The sequence below is a fragment of the Macaca thibetana genome, chromosome 9 (assembly GCF_024542745.1).
Source record: "Macaca thibetana thibetana isolate TM-01 chromosome 9, ASM2454274v1, whole genome shotgun sequence".
NCBI classification, from domain to species: Eukaryota; Metazoa; Chordata; class Mammalia; order Primates; family Cercopithecidae; genus Macaca; species Macaca thibetana.
This window is the reverse complement of record NC_065586.1, coordinates 94,756,727-94,771,728: the sequence shown is the minus strand read 5'-3', so window position 1 is coordinate 94,771,728 and position 15,002 is coordinate 94,756,727. Positions and strand designations below refer to the sequence as shown.

At 35.2% G+C, this 15,002-nt stretch overlaps 1 protein-coding gene across 1 annotated transcript in view; it reads left to right on the top strand.

Annotated features, from left to right (window-relative positions):
- Positions 1–15,002, top strand: part of HPSE2 (heparanase 2 (inactive)) — a 792,879-nt gene that overhangs the window by 517,034 nt on the left and 260,843 nt on the right. The window contains exon 5 of the mRNA XM_050805712.1: positions 7,937–8,108. Coding sequence (XP_050661669.1) covers positions 7,937–8,108 — 172 coding nt within the window. The remainder of the gene's footprint in view (positions 1–7,936; positions 8,109–15,002) is intronic.

Below are 15,002 nucleotides of genomic sequence, written 5' to 3'. Positions count from 1 at the left end.
AAAGTGCCTGATAAAGTATTACATAAGTGAAGAAACACATTTGAAGAGGTGACGTGAATTGCTATAGGCAGCAGTAAGTACCAAATCTAAGTCAGGAACTTGGGATATCTAATAGAAAGTGAAGTACTTTTTCTACTACCTTATGGTTATTACTTTTTAAATTATATTTAGATTTCTTGGCTTTCTTCACTAGGTTAGAAAGATACAATGGTAAATAACAGGCTGGTCATGGTGGCTAATGCCTGTAATCCCAGCACTTTGAGAGGCCAAGGTGGTCAGATTGAGCTCAGGAGTTTAAGCCCAGCCTCAGAAACATAATGAAACCCCATCTCTACAAAAAATACAAAAATTAAGCAGAATGTGCTGGCGTGCACCTGTGATCTCAGCTACTCAGATGGCTGAGGTGGGAGGATCACTTGAGCCCAGGAACTCAAGGTTGCAGTGAGCCAAGGTTGCACCACTGGACTCCAGCCTGGGTAACAGAGCAAGACCCTATGTCACAAGAAAAAAAAAAAGTAAATAACAGATGAATATAGCTGCCTACATCCTTATAGAAGAGATAGATGTTAAATAGAAGGACCTGAAAACAGTTCCACTTCCCTAGTGACTAATGATGTTGGGCACCTTTTCATGTACTTACTAGCCATTTCTACTTCATTTGTGAAACATCAGCCCAAAGCTTTTGCTCTTTTAAGTGGGTTATTTATATTATTATTGAATTGTAAGAGTTCTTTATATATTCTGGATACATGTTTTTTTAAAAAATTCAAGTATATGATTTGCAAATAATTTTTTTACTTCATCTTTTGTAACTTGGTAGCATCTTTTAAAGTGCAAAGGCTTTGAATTTTGATAAAGTTCAATTTATCAGTTTTTATTTTATGAATTATGCTTTTGGTGCAATGATCTTTGCTTAATCCAAGATCACAAGGAGTTTTTTCCTATATTTTCTTCTAAAAATTTCATTGTTTTAGCTCTTACATTTGGCCCTAAATCTATTGGGAGTTAATTTTTGTGAACCTTGTGAAGTAAGGCTATAAATTAGTCTTTTTGCATATGGATATAGAGATTCCCAGTACTGTTTATTAAAAAGACAATTTTTTCCCCATTTGCTTATCTTGGCACCTTTGTAAAAAAATCAATTGATCATAAATAGTTTTAGTTCTATACTCTTAATTCTGTTCCGCTGATCTGTGTGTCTTTCCTTATGCTAGGACTACACTGTCTTAATTACAATAGCTTTATTATGAGTGCTAAAATGTGGAAATGTAAATCTTCCAACTTTGTTGCTTTTTTTTTCAAAATTAATTTGGCTATCCTTGGTGTTTGCATTTCCATGTAAAATTTGGGACTAGCTTGTTAATTTCTTCATTAAAGCCTCCTGGAATTTTAATGGAGATAGCATTGAATCTATAGATCAATTTGGGAAGAATTGCCATCTTAGCAATACAAAATCTTCCTATCATGAGCATAGATTATCTCTACATTTATTTAATTTTTAATTTATCTCAGCAATGTTTTGTAGTTTTCAGTGTATACATTTTGTACTTCTTTTGTTAATTACTTGTTCTTAAGTATATTATTCTTTTTTATGCAATTGGGAATGAAATTATTTTTATAATTTCATTTTTGGATTGTGTATCAATAATACTTAGAAATATAATTGATTTTATAAATTGATATTGTATCCCCTCCAACCTTGCTGAATTTGTTTTTTAGATTTTGTACTTTTTCGCCTCCTGTGTGTGGATTCCTTAGGATTTTCTGTATGTAGGATCATATTGTCTGAGAATAATAACAGTTTTACTTCTTCCTTTCCAATTTGAATGCTTTTTATTTCTCTCCCTTGCCTGACTGCACTGGCTAGAATCTCTAGTACAAATGTTGACTCTTAAGTGGCAGAACAGACATCCTTGTCTTCTCCTTAGTCTTAGGGGCACACAGTCCATATTTCACCATTAAGTATGATGTTAGGTCTAGGTTTTTCTTAGATACTCTTTATCAAGTTGAGGAAGCTCCCTTCTATTCAGTTTGTTGGGAATATTTATCAGAAACGGGTGTTGCATTTGTCAAATGAGTTTTGGTGGTGGTGTTGCAGCTATTGAGATGATAATTTAGTTTTGGTCTTTTTTCTATTACAATGGTATTTTACATTAGTTAAAAGGCTTTAACATTAAATCAACCTTGCATTCCTGGCGTAAATCCCACCTGGTCATAGTGTCTAAAACTTTTCATATGTTGCTGGGCTCACTTTGTAAATATTTTGTTGGGGATTTTACATCTGTATTATGAGGGATATTGGTCTGTAGTTTTCTTGTGATGTCTTTGTTTTGTTGTTGTTGTTATTGTTTTTGAGAAAGGGTCTCACTCTGTCACCCAGACTGGAGTGCAGTGGCACAATCTCAGCTCATTGCAAACTCCACCTCCCAGGCTCAAGTGATTCTCCTGCTTCAGCCTCCCGAGTAGCTGGAATTACAGGTGTGCACCTCTACTGCCTGGCTAATTTTTGTATTTTTAGTAGAGATGAGGTTTCACCATGTTGGCCAGATGGGTCTTGAGCTTCTGACCTCAAATGATTCACCTGCCTCGGCCTCCCAAAGTGTTGGGATTACAAGCATGAGTCACTGCACCTAGCCTCTTGTGATGTCTTTGACTGGCTTTGGCGTCAGGGTAATATTGGCCTTATAACATAAGTTGAAAAGTGTTCCCTCTTCCTCCATTTTCTGAAGAAGTTTGTAAAGCATTGGTGTTTCTTATTTAAATATTTAATAGAATTCACCAACTAAACCGTCCAGGTCTGGGCTTTCTTTGTGGAAAGATTTTTAATTACTACCTCAATGAGTTTTCATTGTTGTTATGTGTCTATATAGATTTTCTGTGTCTTGTTTAGTCAGTTTTAATAATTTGTGCCTTTTTTTTGAAATTTACCATTTTATTTAAGTTTTCTAAATTATTGGCACAAAGATGTTCATAGTAGTTCCTTATCAACTTAATTACTGTGAGATCCTTTACTGGTGTTCCCTTTTGGTAATCTGTGACTTCTCTCTCTTTTTTTGGTGGTCAGTCTAACTAAAGGTATATCAGTTTTGTGGTCTTTTCAAATAACCAACTTTTGCTTTCTCTGAATTTTCTGTATTTTAAAAAATATCATTGATACCTACTCTAATTTTTATTATTTAATTCCTTTGTTTTGCTTGGATTTAGTTTTCTCTTCTTTTTTTCCTTTTTAATGTGGAAGCTTAGGTTATTAATTTGAGATCTTTGTTCATTTCTAATATAGGAGCCTAAGTCTATAAATTTCCCCCTGAAGCATTGCTTAAGCTGCATCCCATATCTTTTTATGTATTTTATTTTCATTTTTATTCCATTCTATTTTTTTTATTTCCTTGTGATTTCTTCTTTGACCAGTGGATTATTTGTTAAATTTTCAAATATTTAGGGATTTTCTCAATTTTTGTTGAATTCTAGTTTAATTCTATTGTGATTGAAGCACATCCATTGTATGATTTTAATCCTTTTAAATTTATGAGATTTGTTTTATGTCTTACAATATGGTCTGTCCTGAAGGATGTTCTCTATGTGCTAGAAAAGAATGTGTATCCTGCTGTTGTTGGGTGGAGTATTCTGTAGATGGCAATTAGGTAAAGTTAGCTGATAGTGCCAATCAAGCCTTCTATATTCTTGCTGATTTTTTTTATCCAGTCATTTTATCTATTATTAAGAATGTAGTGTTGAAGTCTCCTTCCATTATTCTTGAATTTTCTATTTCTTTCTTCAATTTTGTTTAATGTATTTTGGTGGTGTTAGGGACATATATATTTCTAATTGTTACATCTTCCTGATATTGAGACCCTTCTTCTCATTATAAAATGCCTTTTATCATTATAAAATGCCTCATATTATCTCTAGTAATGTTTTTACCTTAAAATCTATTTTTTCTGGTATTAGTATAGTTATTTCTGCTCTCTTATGGTTACTGTTTATATAGTCTACCTTTTAAAATTTATTTATTTATTTATTTTTCGAGACAGAGTCTTACCCTGTCACCCAGACTGGAGTACAGTAGCGCAATCTCAGCTCACTGCAAGTTCCGCCTCCCTGGTTCATGCCATTCTCCTGGGCCTCTGCCTTCCAAGTAGGTGGGACTACAGGGGCCTGCCACCACGCCTGGCTAATTTTTTGTGTTTTTAGTAGAGACGGGGTTTCACCATGTTAGCCAGGATGGTCTTGATCTCCTGACCTTGTAGTCCACCCACTTTGGCCTCCCAAAGTTCTGGGATTACAGACATGAGCCACCATGCCGCAGCCCACAACGTCTACCTTTTAAAAATTTTTTTTCCTTCAATCTATCTGTTTCTGAATCTGAAATGTATCTCTTATTAGGATCTATTTTTTATTCAGTCTGATAATTTCTGCTTTTAATTGGAGTATTTAATCCATTTCCATTATTTGAGATTGTTGATATAATTGACTTTACATGTGCCATCTTGCTGTTTTCCATTTATCTCGTGGCATTTTTGTTCCTCTATCTCACTTTTCATGCCTTTTTGTGTAAAAGAAATATTGTCTAAGGTACTGTTTTCATTGTTCTTTTCTTTTCTTTTCTTTTCTTTTCTTTTGTTTCACACAAGGCCTTGCTCTGTTGCCCAGGCTAGAGTGCAGTGGTACGACTACAGCCCACTGTAGCCTCAATCTCTTGGGCTCAAGCGATTCTCCCACCTCAGCCTCCTGAGTAGCTGGGACTACAGGTGCCCACCACCACACCCAGCTAATTTTTTAAATTTTTTGTAGACATGGGGTTTCACTGTGTTGCCTAGGATGGTCTTGAACACCTAGGCTCAAGCAGTCCTCCCACCTCAGCCTAGCAAAGTGCTGGGATTATAGGCATGAGCCACCACATCCACCTTGTTTTGTTATTTTCTTAGTAGTTTCTTATTACAATACATCTTAACTCATCACAATCTATTTTCAAGTAATACTAACTTAATTCTAGGGTTTTTTTGCTTTTTTGTTTGTTTGTTTGTTTGAGACAGAGTCTCACTGTGTCACTCAGGCTGGAGTGTAATGGTGCGATCTTGGCTTACTGCAACCTCTACCTCCCAGGTTCAAGTGATTCTCCTGCCTCAACCTCCTGAGTAGCTCATCACACACGGGTACTTTTTGTATTTTTAGTAGAGACAGGGTTTCACCATGTTGGCCAGGCTGGTCTCGAATTCCTGACCTCAGGTGATCCACGTACCTTGGCCTCCCAAATTGTGAGGATTACAGCTGTGAACCACCATGCCTGGCTCTTAATTCTACTTTAATACAGAAACTTGCTTCAGTACAGTTTCATTCCCCAGTCCTTTGTGCCATTATTATTCTAAATATTATATCTTTATGTTTTATAAGCCAAACAATATGGTTGTGTATTTTTGTTTTATGCAACTGTCTTTTAAATCAGTTAAGAGAAGAAAAGAGGAATGAATATTTTTTACAGTTATTCATATAATTACCTTTATTTATGTCTTTTATTTCTTTGTGTGATTTTGAGTTACCATCTGGAATCATTTTATTCCAATCTGAGTGACTTCCTTTCTTATTTCTTATAAGGCATATTTGCTCACAACAAAATCTCTTCTCTCTGTTTTTCTCAGAATGTTTAACTTTGCATGCAGTTTTCAAGGATAGTTTGCTGCATATGGAATTCTTGGTTATCAGTTTTGTTTTGTTTTCTTTCAGCAGTTTGAATATATCATCCTACCATCTTCTGGCCTCCATTTTTTTCTGATAAAAACTCAGCTGTTAATCTCATTGTGTGCTCCTGTATGAGATTAGTCATTTCAGTTCAATACTTTTCTTTGACTCTTTTTTATAATATCCTTTTCTTTATGTATATTTCTATTTGATGAATCATTAACATTATACTTTCCTTTAGCTCTTTATTATTTTTAGTTTTGTTTTTTGTTTTCTGTTTTTTTGAGATAGTGTCTCATTCTGTCACCTAGGCTGGAGTGCAATGGTGCAATCTTGGCTCACTGCAACCTCTGCCTCCCAGATTCAAGCAATTCTCCTGCCTCAGCTTCCCAAGCCAAGTAGCTGGAACTAATTTGCATATTTTTAGTAGAGATGGTGTTTCACTCTGTTGGCCAGGCTGGTCTTAAAATCCTGACCTCAAGTGATCCATCTGCCTCGGCCTCCCAAAGTGCTGGGATTTCAGGCATGAGCCACTGTGCCCAGACTCTCTTAAGTTCTTGAACATATTTATAGTAAGTCTTTGTCTGCCAAGTCTAATATTTAGGCCCCCTAAGAGGCCGTTTCTATGTTTTTTGCTGGTAGGGGCCAAACTTTTCCATTTTTTTCATGTATAATAGGTTTTTTGTTGAAAACTACACATTTTAGATAATATACTGCACCAACTCTGAATTCTGTATCTCCATACCATAGGTCCTGGGCTAACTCTATAGAGTCTGTCTCCCTTGAGTCATGTAGCTACTGATATCTCTTAAGTTGTCTTATTTCTTAATCATTTTTTAATTGTTAAGACAAGTCTCCTGGAGATTGCACTTGAGTCAACATAGCTTAATGGTGAGCTGAGGATTGATCAGAGGTTTTGCTTAATTCCCTTGAGCCAGTAAGCCTTCCACCTTTTGCCCGTGGATCTCTGTGTTGGTTGGGAAACACATTAAAAATTTAGGCCTGTTACAAGTCTAACTGGGATTTTACTTTCAGTCGTGCCTTCTTATGTTTCCTTTATAAGTGTCCTAGGTTTCATACTTATCTGGAAATGTATGGATAGCTAGATATCCTCCTACTATCCACACTACTATCCTGTAGTCCCTCCTAAGCATGTTTAGCCTTGTAGATTACAGGGGGTATGTGTGAGATTGTCAAGGTTCACTGTGGCTGCCTTATTCCCCAGATTTTCCTATTATATTTCTTGCAAGACTACGGGTTTATTTCTTGTACCTGCCAGTATCATAGTCTCAAGGCAGCTGAGATGCTGGCCTTTCCTGGGGTATGCACACCATTCCAAATCAAATTAGCCTCCTCCAGGTGTGGAGCTGCTGGTTTTGGGGAATTTTTCTCCCCTTTTAGAGCTACCAAGGTAATGGAAGCTGGAAGAGGAGGCTTTGCTCAAAATTACTTCAATTAGCTACTTTGTTATTACTGAATATGATTTTTTTCCTGACTTTTTGGCAGTGAACATCTTTATGAAGATTTCACTTCTTACCATGTATATTAGTTTTCTAGGCTTGCCATAACAAATTATCACAAGCTTCGTGGCTTAAAACAACAAAAATTGCTTCTCTGATAGTTTAGGAGGCCAGAAGTCTGAAATCAGAGCATCAGCAGGATTGGTTTCTTGTGGGGGTTTTGAGAGAGAATCTATTCCATGCCTCTTTCCTAGCTTCTGGTGGCTGCCAGCAATGCTTAGCCTAGCAACATCTCTCCAATCTTTGTCACATGGCATTCTTCTCTCCGTGTCTGTGTATCTGAACTTCCTTCTCCTTTCTCTTATAAAGACAGAAGTCATTGGATTTAGGACCCACTGTAATCTAGTATGACCTTATCATAACTAGTTACATTTCAAAGATCCTGTTTCCAAATGAGCTCACATTCTGAGATTCTGGTAGATATAAATTTTGGGGGACACTATTCAATCCAATATACCATTCATTATGAAGTAGCACCTGAAAATCTGTATGGTCTCTGGTGTTGATTAGGTTATCCTTTTGTGAAAATTAGTTTGAAAATGAACAGAACAGCAAGCTAACTTGACTTTTTTTTGTTTGGGTGGTTCTTTAAGTTAAAATAATTCACACCCACTTTTTTATTTTTTTTATTTTTATTTTTTCATACTACTAAGAAAAAGGCAGAGAGATCTGTGGACAGGAAAGTGTTGGCAGAGCCTTACCCTTCTCAATTCTGACTTGCATGTCTGCTTTTAATCTAGAGCCAAATAACTATCGGACCATGCATGGCCGGGCAGTAAATGGCAGCCAGTTGGGAAAGGATTACATCCAGCTGAAGAGCCTGTTGCAGCCCATCCGGATTTATTCCAGAGCCAGCTTATATGGCCCTAATATTGGGCGGCCAAGGAAGAATGTCATCGCCCTCCTAGATGGGTAGGTCAGATTGTTTAGCTTTTCTTATGACATTGTTCATTTAATGAATTAATGTATTTGCATTTCTCCTGATTATTTATTTATTTATTTATTTATTTTGGTCTTAAGAAAAAAAGGAGGGACTCTTTCCATAGTGGCTTCACCCACTCTAAGTCAGAGATTCTCCATCTTTCTCATCATTCTAGGCCTTCCGTAGTCAACAGGGGAACATGGGATGGGGAAGGTATATCACAATCTCTAGGATGGGTTGGAAAGGAAACATTGTTTGAAAAAACACAATTAATATGATGCATTTTATAGCATCATTTTATATTTTTTAAGACAAAAAAATTACTCTATACCAGGGTCCTCTTGTAGAAAGTGAAGCTTTACAAAATCTTGGCCAGCAAACTGGGTTAAAAAGTTGAAAAACACTACAAATACTGAGATATTAAAGCTCTTGATAGGCCTATTAGCAGATATTCTTGAGAATTGCTACCACTTTTCTTATTTAGTTTTGACTAAATCTGACAATCTTTTTTTAAATCACCTAAGGCAAGGAAAGATACTGATCAGGATTTTCTTTTATGTGTCAGAAAAAAATAGAGATTTATCTCTGTTAATGTATATGTACTAAATATACAGTGAAATATAACTAGAAACACATAAACATCCCCAGCGACTTGAACTAACAATAACAAAAATGTCAGCACTCTAAATTACCAGCTCTGTATTCCTTTCTAATCCTCCTGGTTATACAGATATAATTTTACATAGTTGTGATCATTGTATATGCATCATTTTGAGTGCTGCATTTTTTACTCATTGCTTCACATGACCCTTTCCTTGTTTCTACATAGTTCTCATATTGTCATTCTTAATAGCAATAAAATATTCCATTGCATTAATGCACCTAAGTCTGCCTAAGCATTCCATCACCGTTGGGCATTGGACTGTTTCCAAATTTTGCTTGTAATATATAGCACAGCTATAAACATTTTTATACAAATCGGTCATTTATTTCTTTTGAATTACATCCTTGGGCTAAATTCCAAAAAGTAGGGTTTCTTGGTCAAAGTATGTGATAATTCTTATGGCTTTTATATTTGTTGCCAAGTTTTTTTCAGAACAATTTCATCAGGTTGCAGGACAGCAATGTATTAGTATATCTTTTTCTCCAATATCCTATAGCAATGAATGTTGTCAGTTTTATTATTTTACTCTATTTTAATTAATGTAGGATCATGTTGCATGGTTGTTTAAACTTGAATTCTGTTAATTATGAAAAGAACTCAGAATTTTCAAATCCTTATATTGTCTTGTTTCCTCTTATCCCAAATTTGATTAGTAACCATTGTAGTAACCATTAGTAACTTAACCAAATTTGACAATAACCATTTTGTCTGAGACCCAGACATGGAAGCCGTTTTAGATCAGTTTTCTCCTTCGTTCACACATTCAATTAGTTATTAAGTACTGTAATTTTCTTAGTATCCTTCATATCCCATTTTCTTTTCATTTTTATTTTAAACCTTATTGTTTTTAATCCTAAATGATTTATTGGTATCTAGCTAGCCTCAAACTCTAATAATTTTTCCATACAGATTCCTGAGTAGTTTTTTGTTGTTGTTGTTGTTGTTGTTGTTGCTTTTTAAACAGAGTCTCGCTCTGTCAGCCAGGCTGGAGTGGAGTGGCGTGATCTCAGCTCACTGCAACCTCCGTCTCCTGGGCTAAAGCAATTCTCCTGCCTCAGCCTCCCGAGTAGCTGGTATTACAAGCATGTGCCACCACGCCCAGATAATTTTTGTATTTTTAGTAGAGATAGGGTTTCACCATGTTGGTCAGGCTGGTGTTGAACTCCTGACCTCAGATAATCCACCCATCTCGGCCTCCCAAAGTGCTGGGATTACAGAGTATTTTTTTTTTTAATGTAACATCTGGTCAAGTCACTTTTGCTTGAAATCCAAACCCTTTCAGATGCACTCGTGGCCTTTAGTATCTGCGCCTGCCTAAATTTGCAGCTAATAAGCAGTGATGCCCCCTTGCCCTCTAATTACATCTAACTACATCAAAGTACAGAAAATTTTTAATGTAAATTCTGGAAGATGCCATACTCTTTTATACCTTTACATCTTTTTATTTTGTGTCATTTTGTTAAGAATACCAGCCTCTCCTCTTGTTTTTCTCCTTTCTCTAGATCTTCTCTGACATGTTCAGGCAGAATTTCTTAGGGCCTCCTCTGTCCTTGCATGGCACTGTATTTTTCTGCTATCGCACTTATCAAATTGATGATAACATTTGTTTATATATCTGCCAGCCATGATAAACCACAGAGTAGGATCAGGAACCCATTTGTTTTATTCATATCCTCAAAATATTCCTAGGTTCTGTATCCTCAGAACCTAGGAATATAGTAAGTGCCTTATAAATGCTTGTTGAATGAGTAGTATCTGTCTTATTCAACAACTGATTTTAAGGTCATCCAAAAAAAAAAAACAGTATGCATAATTGTAATTATGAAGCATTGAAAAGCATAATATAAATAATCATTTAAATGGATTATGTTGATTTTATAAATCATGATAACTTCAGTTTTTTGAAACTATACCAATGTCTTAAGTTTTTAAAAAATTTTATTGATACATACAAATCGTACATATTTGTTGTACATATTTACGACAATTTTTAAATTATTTCTTTATGTTGGGAACATTCCAAATCTCTTCTAGCTACTTGGAATATACAATAAGCTACTGTTAACTATTGCCACACTACTGTGCTATTGAACACTAGAGCTTATTCCTTCTAACTGTGTTTTTGTACCCATTAACCAACCTCTCTTCATCCTCCCTCTCTCCTTCCCTTCCTAGCCTGTGGTTACCACCAATTCTCTACCTCCATGAGGTCCACTTTTTCATTTGCTCCTACATGTGTGTGAGAACATACAATACTTGTCTTTTTGTTTCTGGCTTATTTCACTTAATGTAATGTCTTCCAGTTCCATCCATGTTGCTGAAAATGACAGAATTTCACTCTTTTTATGGTTGAATAGTATTCCATGTGTATATATACTACATTTTCTTTATCCATTCATCCCTTGATGAATACAGGTTGATTCCATATCTTGATTATTGTGAATATTGCTGCAATAAACATTGAAGTGTGCATAATCTTTTTGATATACTGACTTCCTTTATTTTGGTTATATACCCATAGGTGGGATTGCTGGGTAAGCTTTTTTACTGAGGTAGTTGCAGAACTAAAAAGGACTGTCTTTCCAGTTAGGATATGAACTCTATGAAGACAGAGATAGAATCTTCATGTTCATATTTAATATTTTCAGGGATTAGCCTGTGGTCTGGAAAATGGGAATTACTTAACAAAATGCTTATTTTATTGTTTTCATTTCCTCATTTGGGAAATGGCTATTCTTAATCATCAGTTTTTATCTAAAGACATGAGAATTACTATTTAGAGTTATATCAGTTTCTGGTTTTTCTTTTGTAAACTTTTATGCATCATCTATGTAATGACAATTTTATCTTAATCTAGTGTTTTTTGTGTGTGCGTCCTAAAAGATATTTTTATTGTTTTAGAAGTTTCTTTTCATTATCATTTTTCTTGTCTCATATTGTTCAACAAGCTCTACCTACAAAATAGAAATCCTACTCAAAAGGAGATTTATCTAAAAAAAATTATATACCCAATAACAGAGAAAAACCTATACCTCTACCTTGACAAATCTACTTAGTCCCTAATTTTTAAAAGTGAATACAGGCAAATCTCATATTTATTGTGCTTCACATATATTGGATTTTTTATAAATTGAAGGTTCATGGTACCTCACTTCATGTCTCTGTGTCACATTTTGGTAATTCTTGGAACATTTCAAGCTTTTTCATTATTATTATATCTATTATGGTGATCTGTAATCAGTGATCTTTGATGCTGCTATTGTAATTATTTTGGGGCACCATGAACTATAAGATGGCAAAATTAATCAATAAATGTGTGTTCTGTCTGTTCCACCCACCAGCCATTCTCCCATCTCTCTCCCTGTTCTCAGGCTTTTCTATTCCCTGAGATGCAACAATATTAAAATTACACCAATAAATAACACTACAATGGTCTCTGAGTGCTCAAGTGAAAGACTTGCATGTCTCTTACTTTAAGGCAGAAGCTCAACATGATTAAGCTTAATGAGGAAGGCATGTTGAAAGCCATGATAGGCTGAATGCTAGGCTTCTTGTCCCAAACAGTTAGCCAACTTGTGAATGTAAAGGGAAAGTTGTTGAAGGAAATTAAAAGTGCTACTTTGGTGAACACAAGAATGATAAGAAAGTGAAACAGCCTTATTGCTGCTATGGAGAAGGTTGTAGCAATCTAGATAGAAGATCAAACCAGCCACATTTCCCTAAGTGAAAGCCTAATCCAGGACAAGACCCTAACTCTCTTCAATTCTATAAAGGCTGAGAGAGGTGAGGAAGCTACAGAAGGAAAGTTGGAAGCTAGCAGAGGTTGGTTTAAGGAAATAAACTATCTCCATAACATGAAAAATGCAAGGGGAAGCAGCTCTCCAGAAGATACAACTAAGATAATTAATGAAAGTGACTACACTAAACAACAGATTTTCAGTATAGATGAGACATCCTTCTCTTGGAAATCTGAAACTCTGAAAATCTTAGGGTCCCTATGAATTAAGTTAAATCTACTCCACCTGTGTTCTATAAATGGAACAATACAACCTGGGTGACAGCATATCTGTTTATAGCATGGTTTACTAAATAGTTTACACCCACTACTGAGACCTACTGCTCAGGAAAAAAAAAATTGCTTTCAAAATATTACTGCTCATTGCCAATATGCCTGCTCACCCAAGAGCTCTGATGGAAATATACAGATAAATTAATTTTTTAAGCCTGCTAACTCACCCTCCATTCTGCAGCCTAGAGATCAAGAGAACTGTTGACTTTCAAGTCTTATTTAAGAAATACATTATTTGAGAAGTACATTTTATAAGGCCATAGCTACCATAGATAGTGATTTCTTCTCTGATGGATCTGGGCAAGGTTAATTGAAAACCTTCTGGAAAAGACTCACCATTCCAGATGCCATTACGAACATTTGTGATTCATGGGAAAAGGTTGAAATAGCAATATTAACAGGAGTTTGGAAGAAGTGGACTCTAGCCCTTGTGGATGACTTTGAGGGATTTAAGACTTCAGTGGAGGAAGTAACTGCAGATGTGGTGGGCATAGCAAGAAGACTAGAATTTGAAGTGTAGCCTGAAAATGTGACAGAATTGTTGCAGTCTCATAATAGAATATGAATGGATGATGAATTGCTTATAAATGAGCAAATGGTTTCTTGAGATGGAACCTACTCCTGATGAAGATTCTCTGAACAGTGTTGAAATGATACAAAAGGATTTAGAATATTACATAAACTTAGTTGATAAAACAGTGGCAGGGTTTGACAGGACTGACTCCAATTTTGAAAGAGTTTCTACTGTGGGTAAAATGCCATCAAACAGCATTGAATGCTACAGAGAAGTCTTCCATGAAAGGAAGAATCACTTAATGTGACAAACGTCACTGTTGTTTTATTTTAAGAAATTGCCACAGCCATCCCAGCCTTCAGTAATCAACACCTTGATCAGTCAGCAGCCATCCATGTCAAGGCAAGGCCCTCTGTCAGCAAAATGATTATGACTCACTGAAGGCTCAGATGATCATTAGCATTTTTAGCAATACAGTATTTTGAATTAAGGTATATACATTGTTCTTTTAGACATAATGCTGTTGCATACTTAATAGACTATGGTATAGTGTAAACATAACTCTTATATGTACTGATAAACCAAATAATTTGTGTGACTCTCTTTATTGTGATATTCACTTTATTGCAGTGGTCTGGAACTGAACCTGCAATACCTCTGTGGTATGCCTGTAGAGAGCCAAAGATCACAAGACACAAAAAAGAAATCAGTAGCATGAAAGATAAAAACCAAGATAAATTAATTAAACAATTCCCCCAAGAAGAATTATAATTCAAGATCCAGTGCTTTAAAAATAAAAATCTGCAATTGGTATCCTTATAATGATATAGAAAGATAACGGTATTTATGGAGTAAAAACACGTTTCTATGAAAAAGCTACAAATCAGTACAAAAATAATTTTTGAAACTATATTATTGCCGAAATTTTCTAATAAAGTTTAAAGAGTGATTTCTTAGATACAACACTAAAGGCAAATGTGATAAAACATATCCATGATAAATTGGACTTTATCAAAACTAAGAACTTTTGTGAGTCAAATGACACCATCAAGAATGTGAACAGATAACATGCAGAATAGGAGAAAATATTTGCAAGTCATATATCTGATAAGAGAATGGTATCCAGAATATATATAAAGAACTCTTACAACTCAGCAATGAAAAGACAAATTACCTAACTAAAATATGGACAGAAGGGATTTAAGTGGACATATTTCCCAAGTTATACGAATGGCCAATAAGCACGTGAATAGATACTTAACATTGTTAGTTAGGGAAATGCAAATCAAAACCACAGCGAGATACCACCTCACATCCACTAAGATGGCTATAATCAAAAAGACACACTATAACAACTATTGGAGAGGATGTAGAAAAATTTGAACCCTTGTACAATGCTAATGGGAATATAATATGCTTCAACTGCTTTGAAAAACAGTCTGGCAATTACTTAAAATGTTAAACATAGTTAACATAAGACTAAGCACTTCCTAAGAGAAATAAAAACATATATCCACACAAAAACTTGTACACAAATATTCATAGCAGCAGTATTCATAATAGCTAAAAAATAGAAACAATCCAAATGTTCATCACTTGATTAATAGATAGGGAAAATGTGGTATATCGATACAATT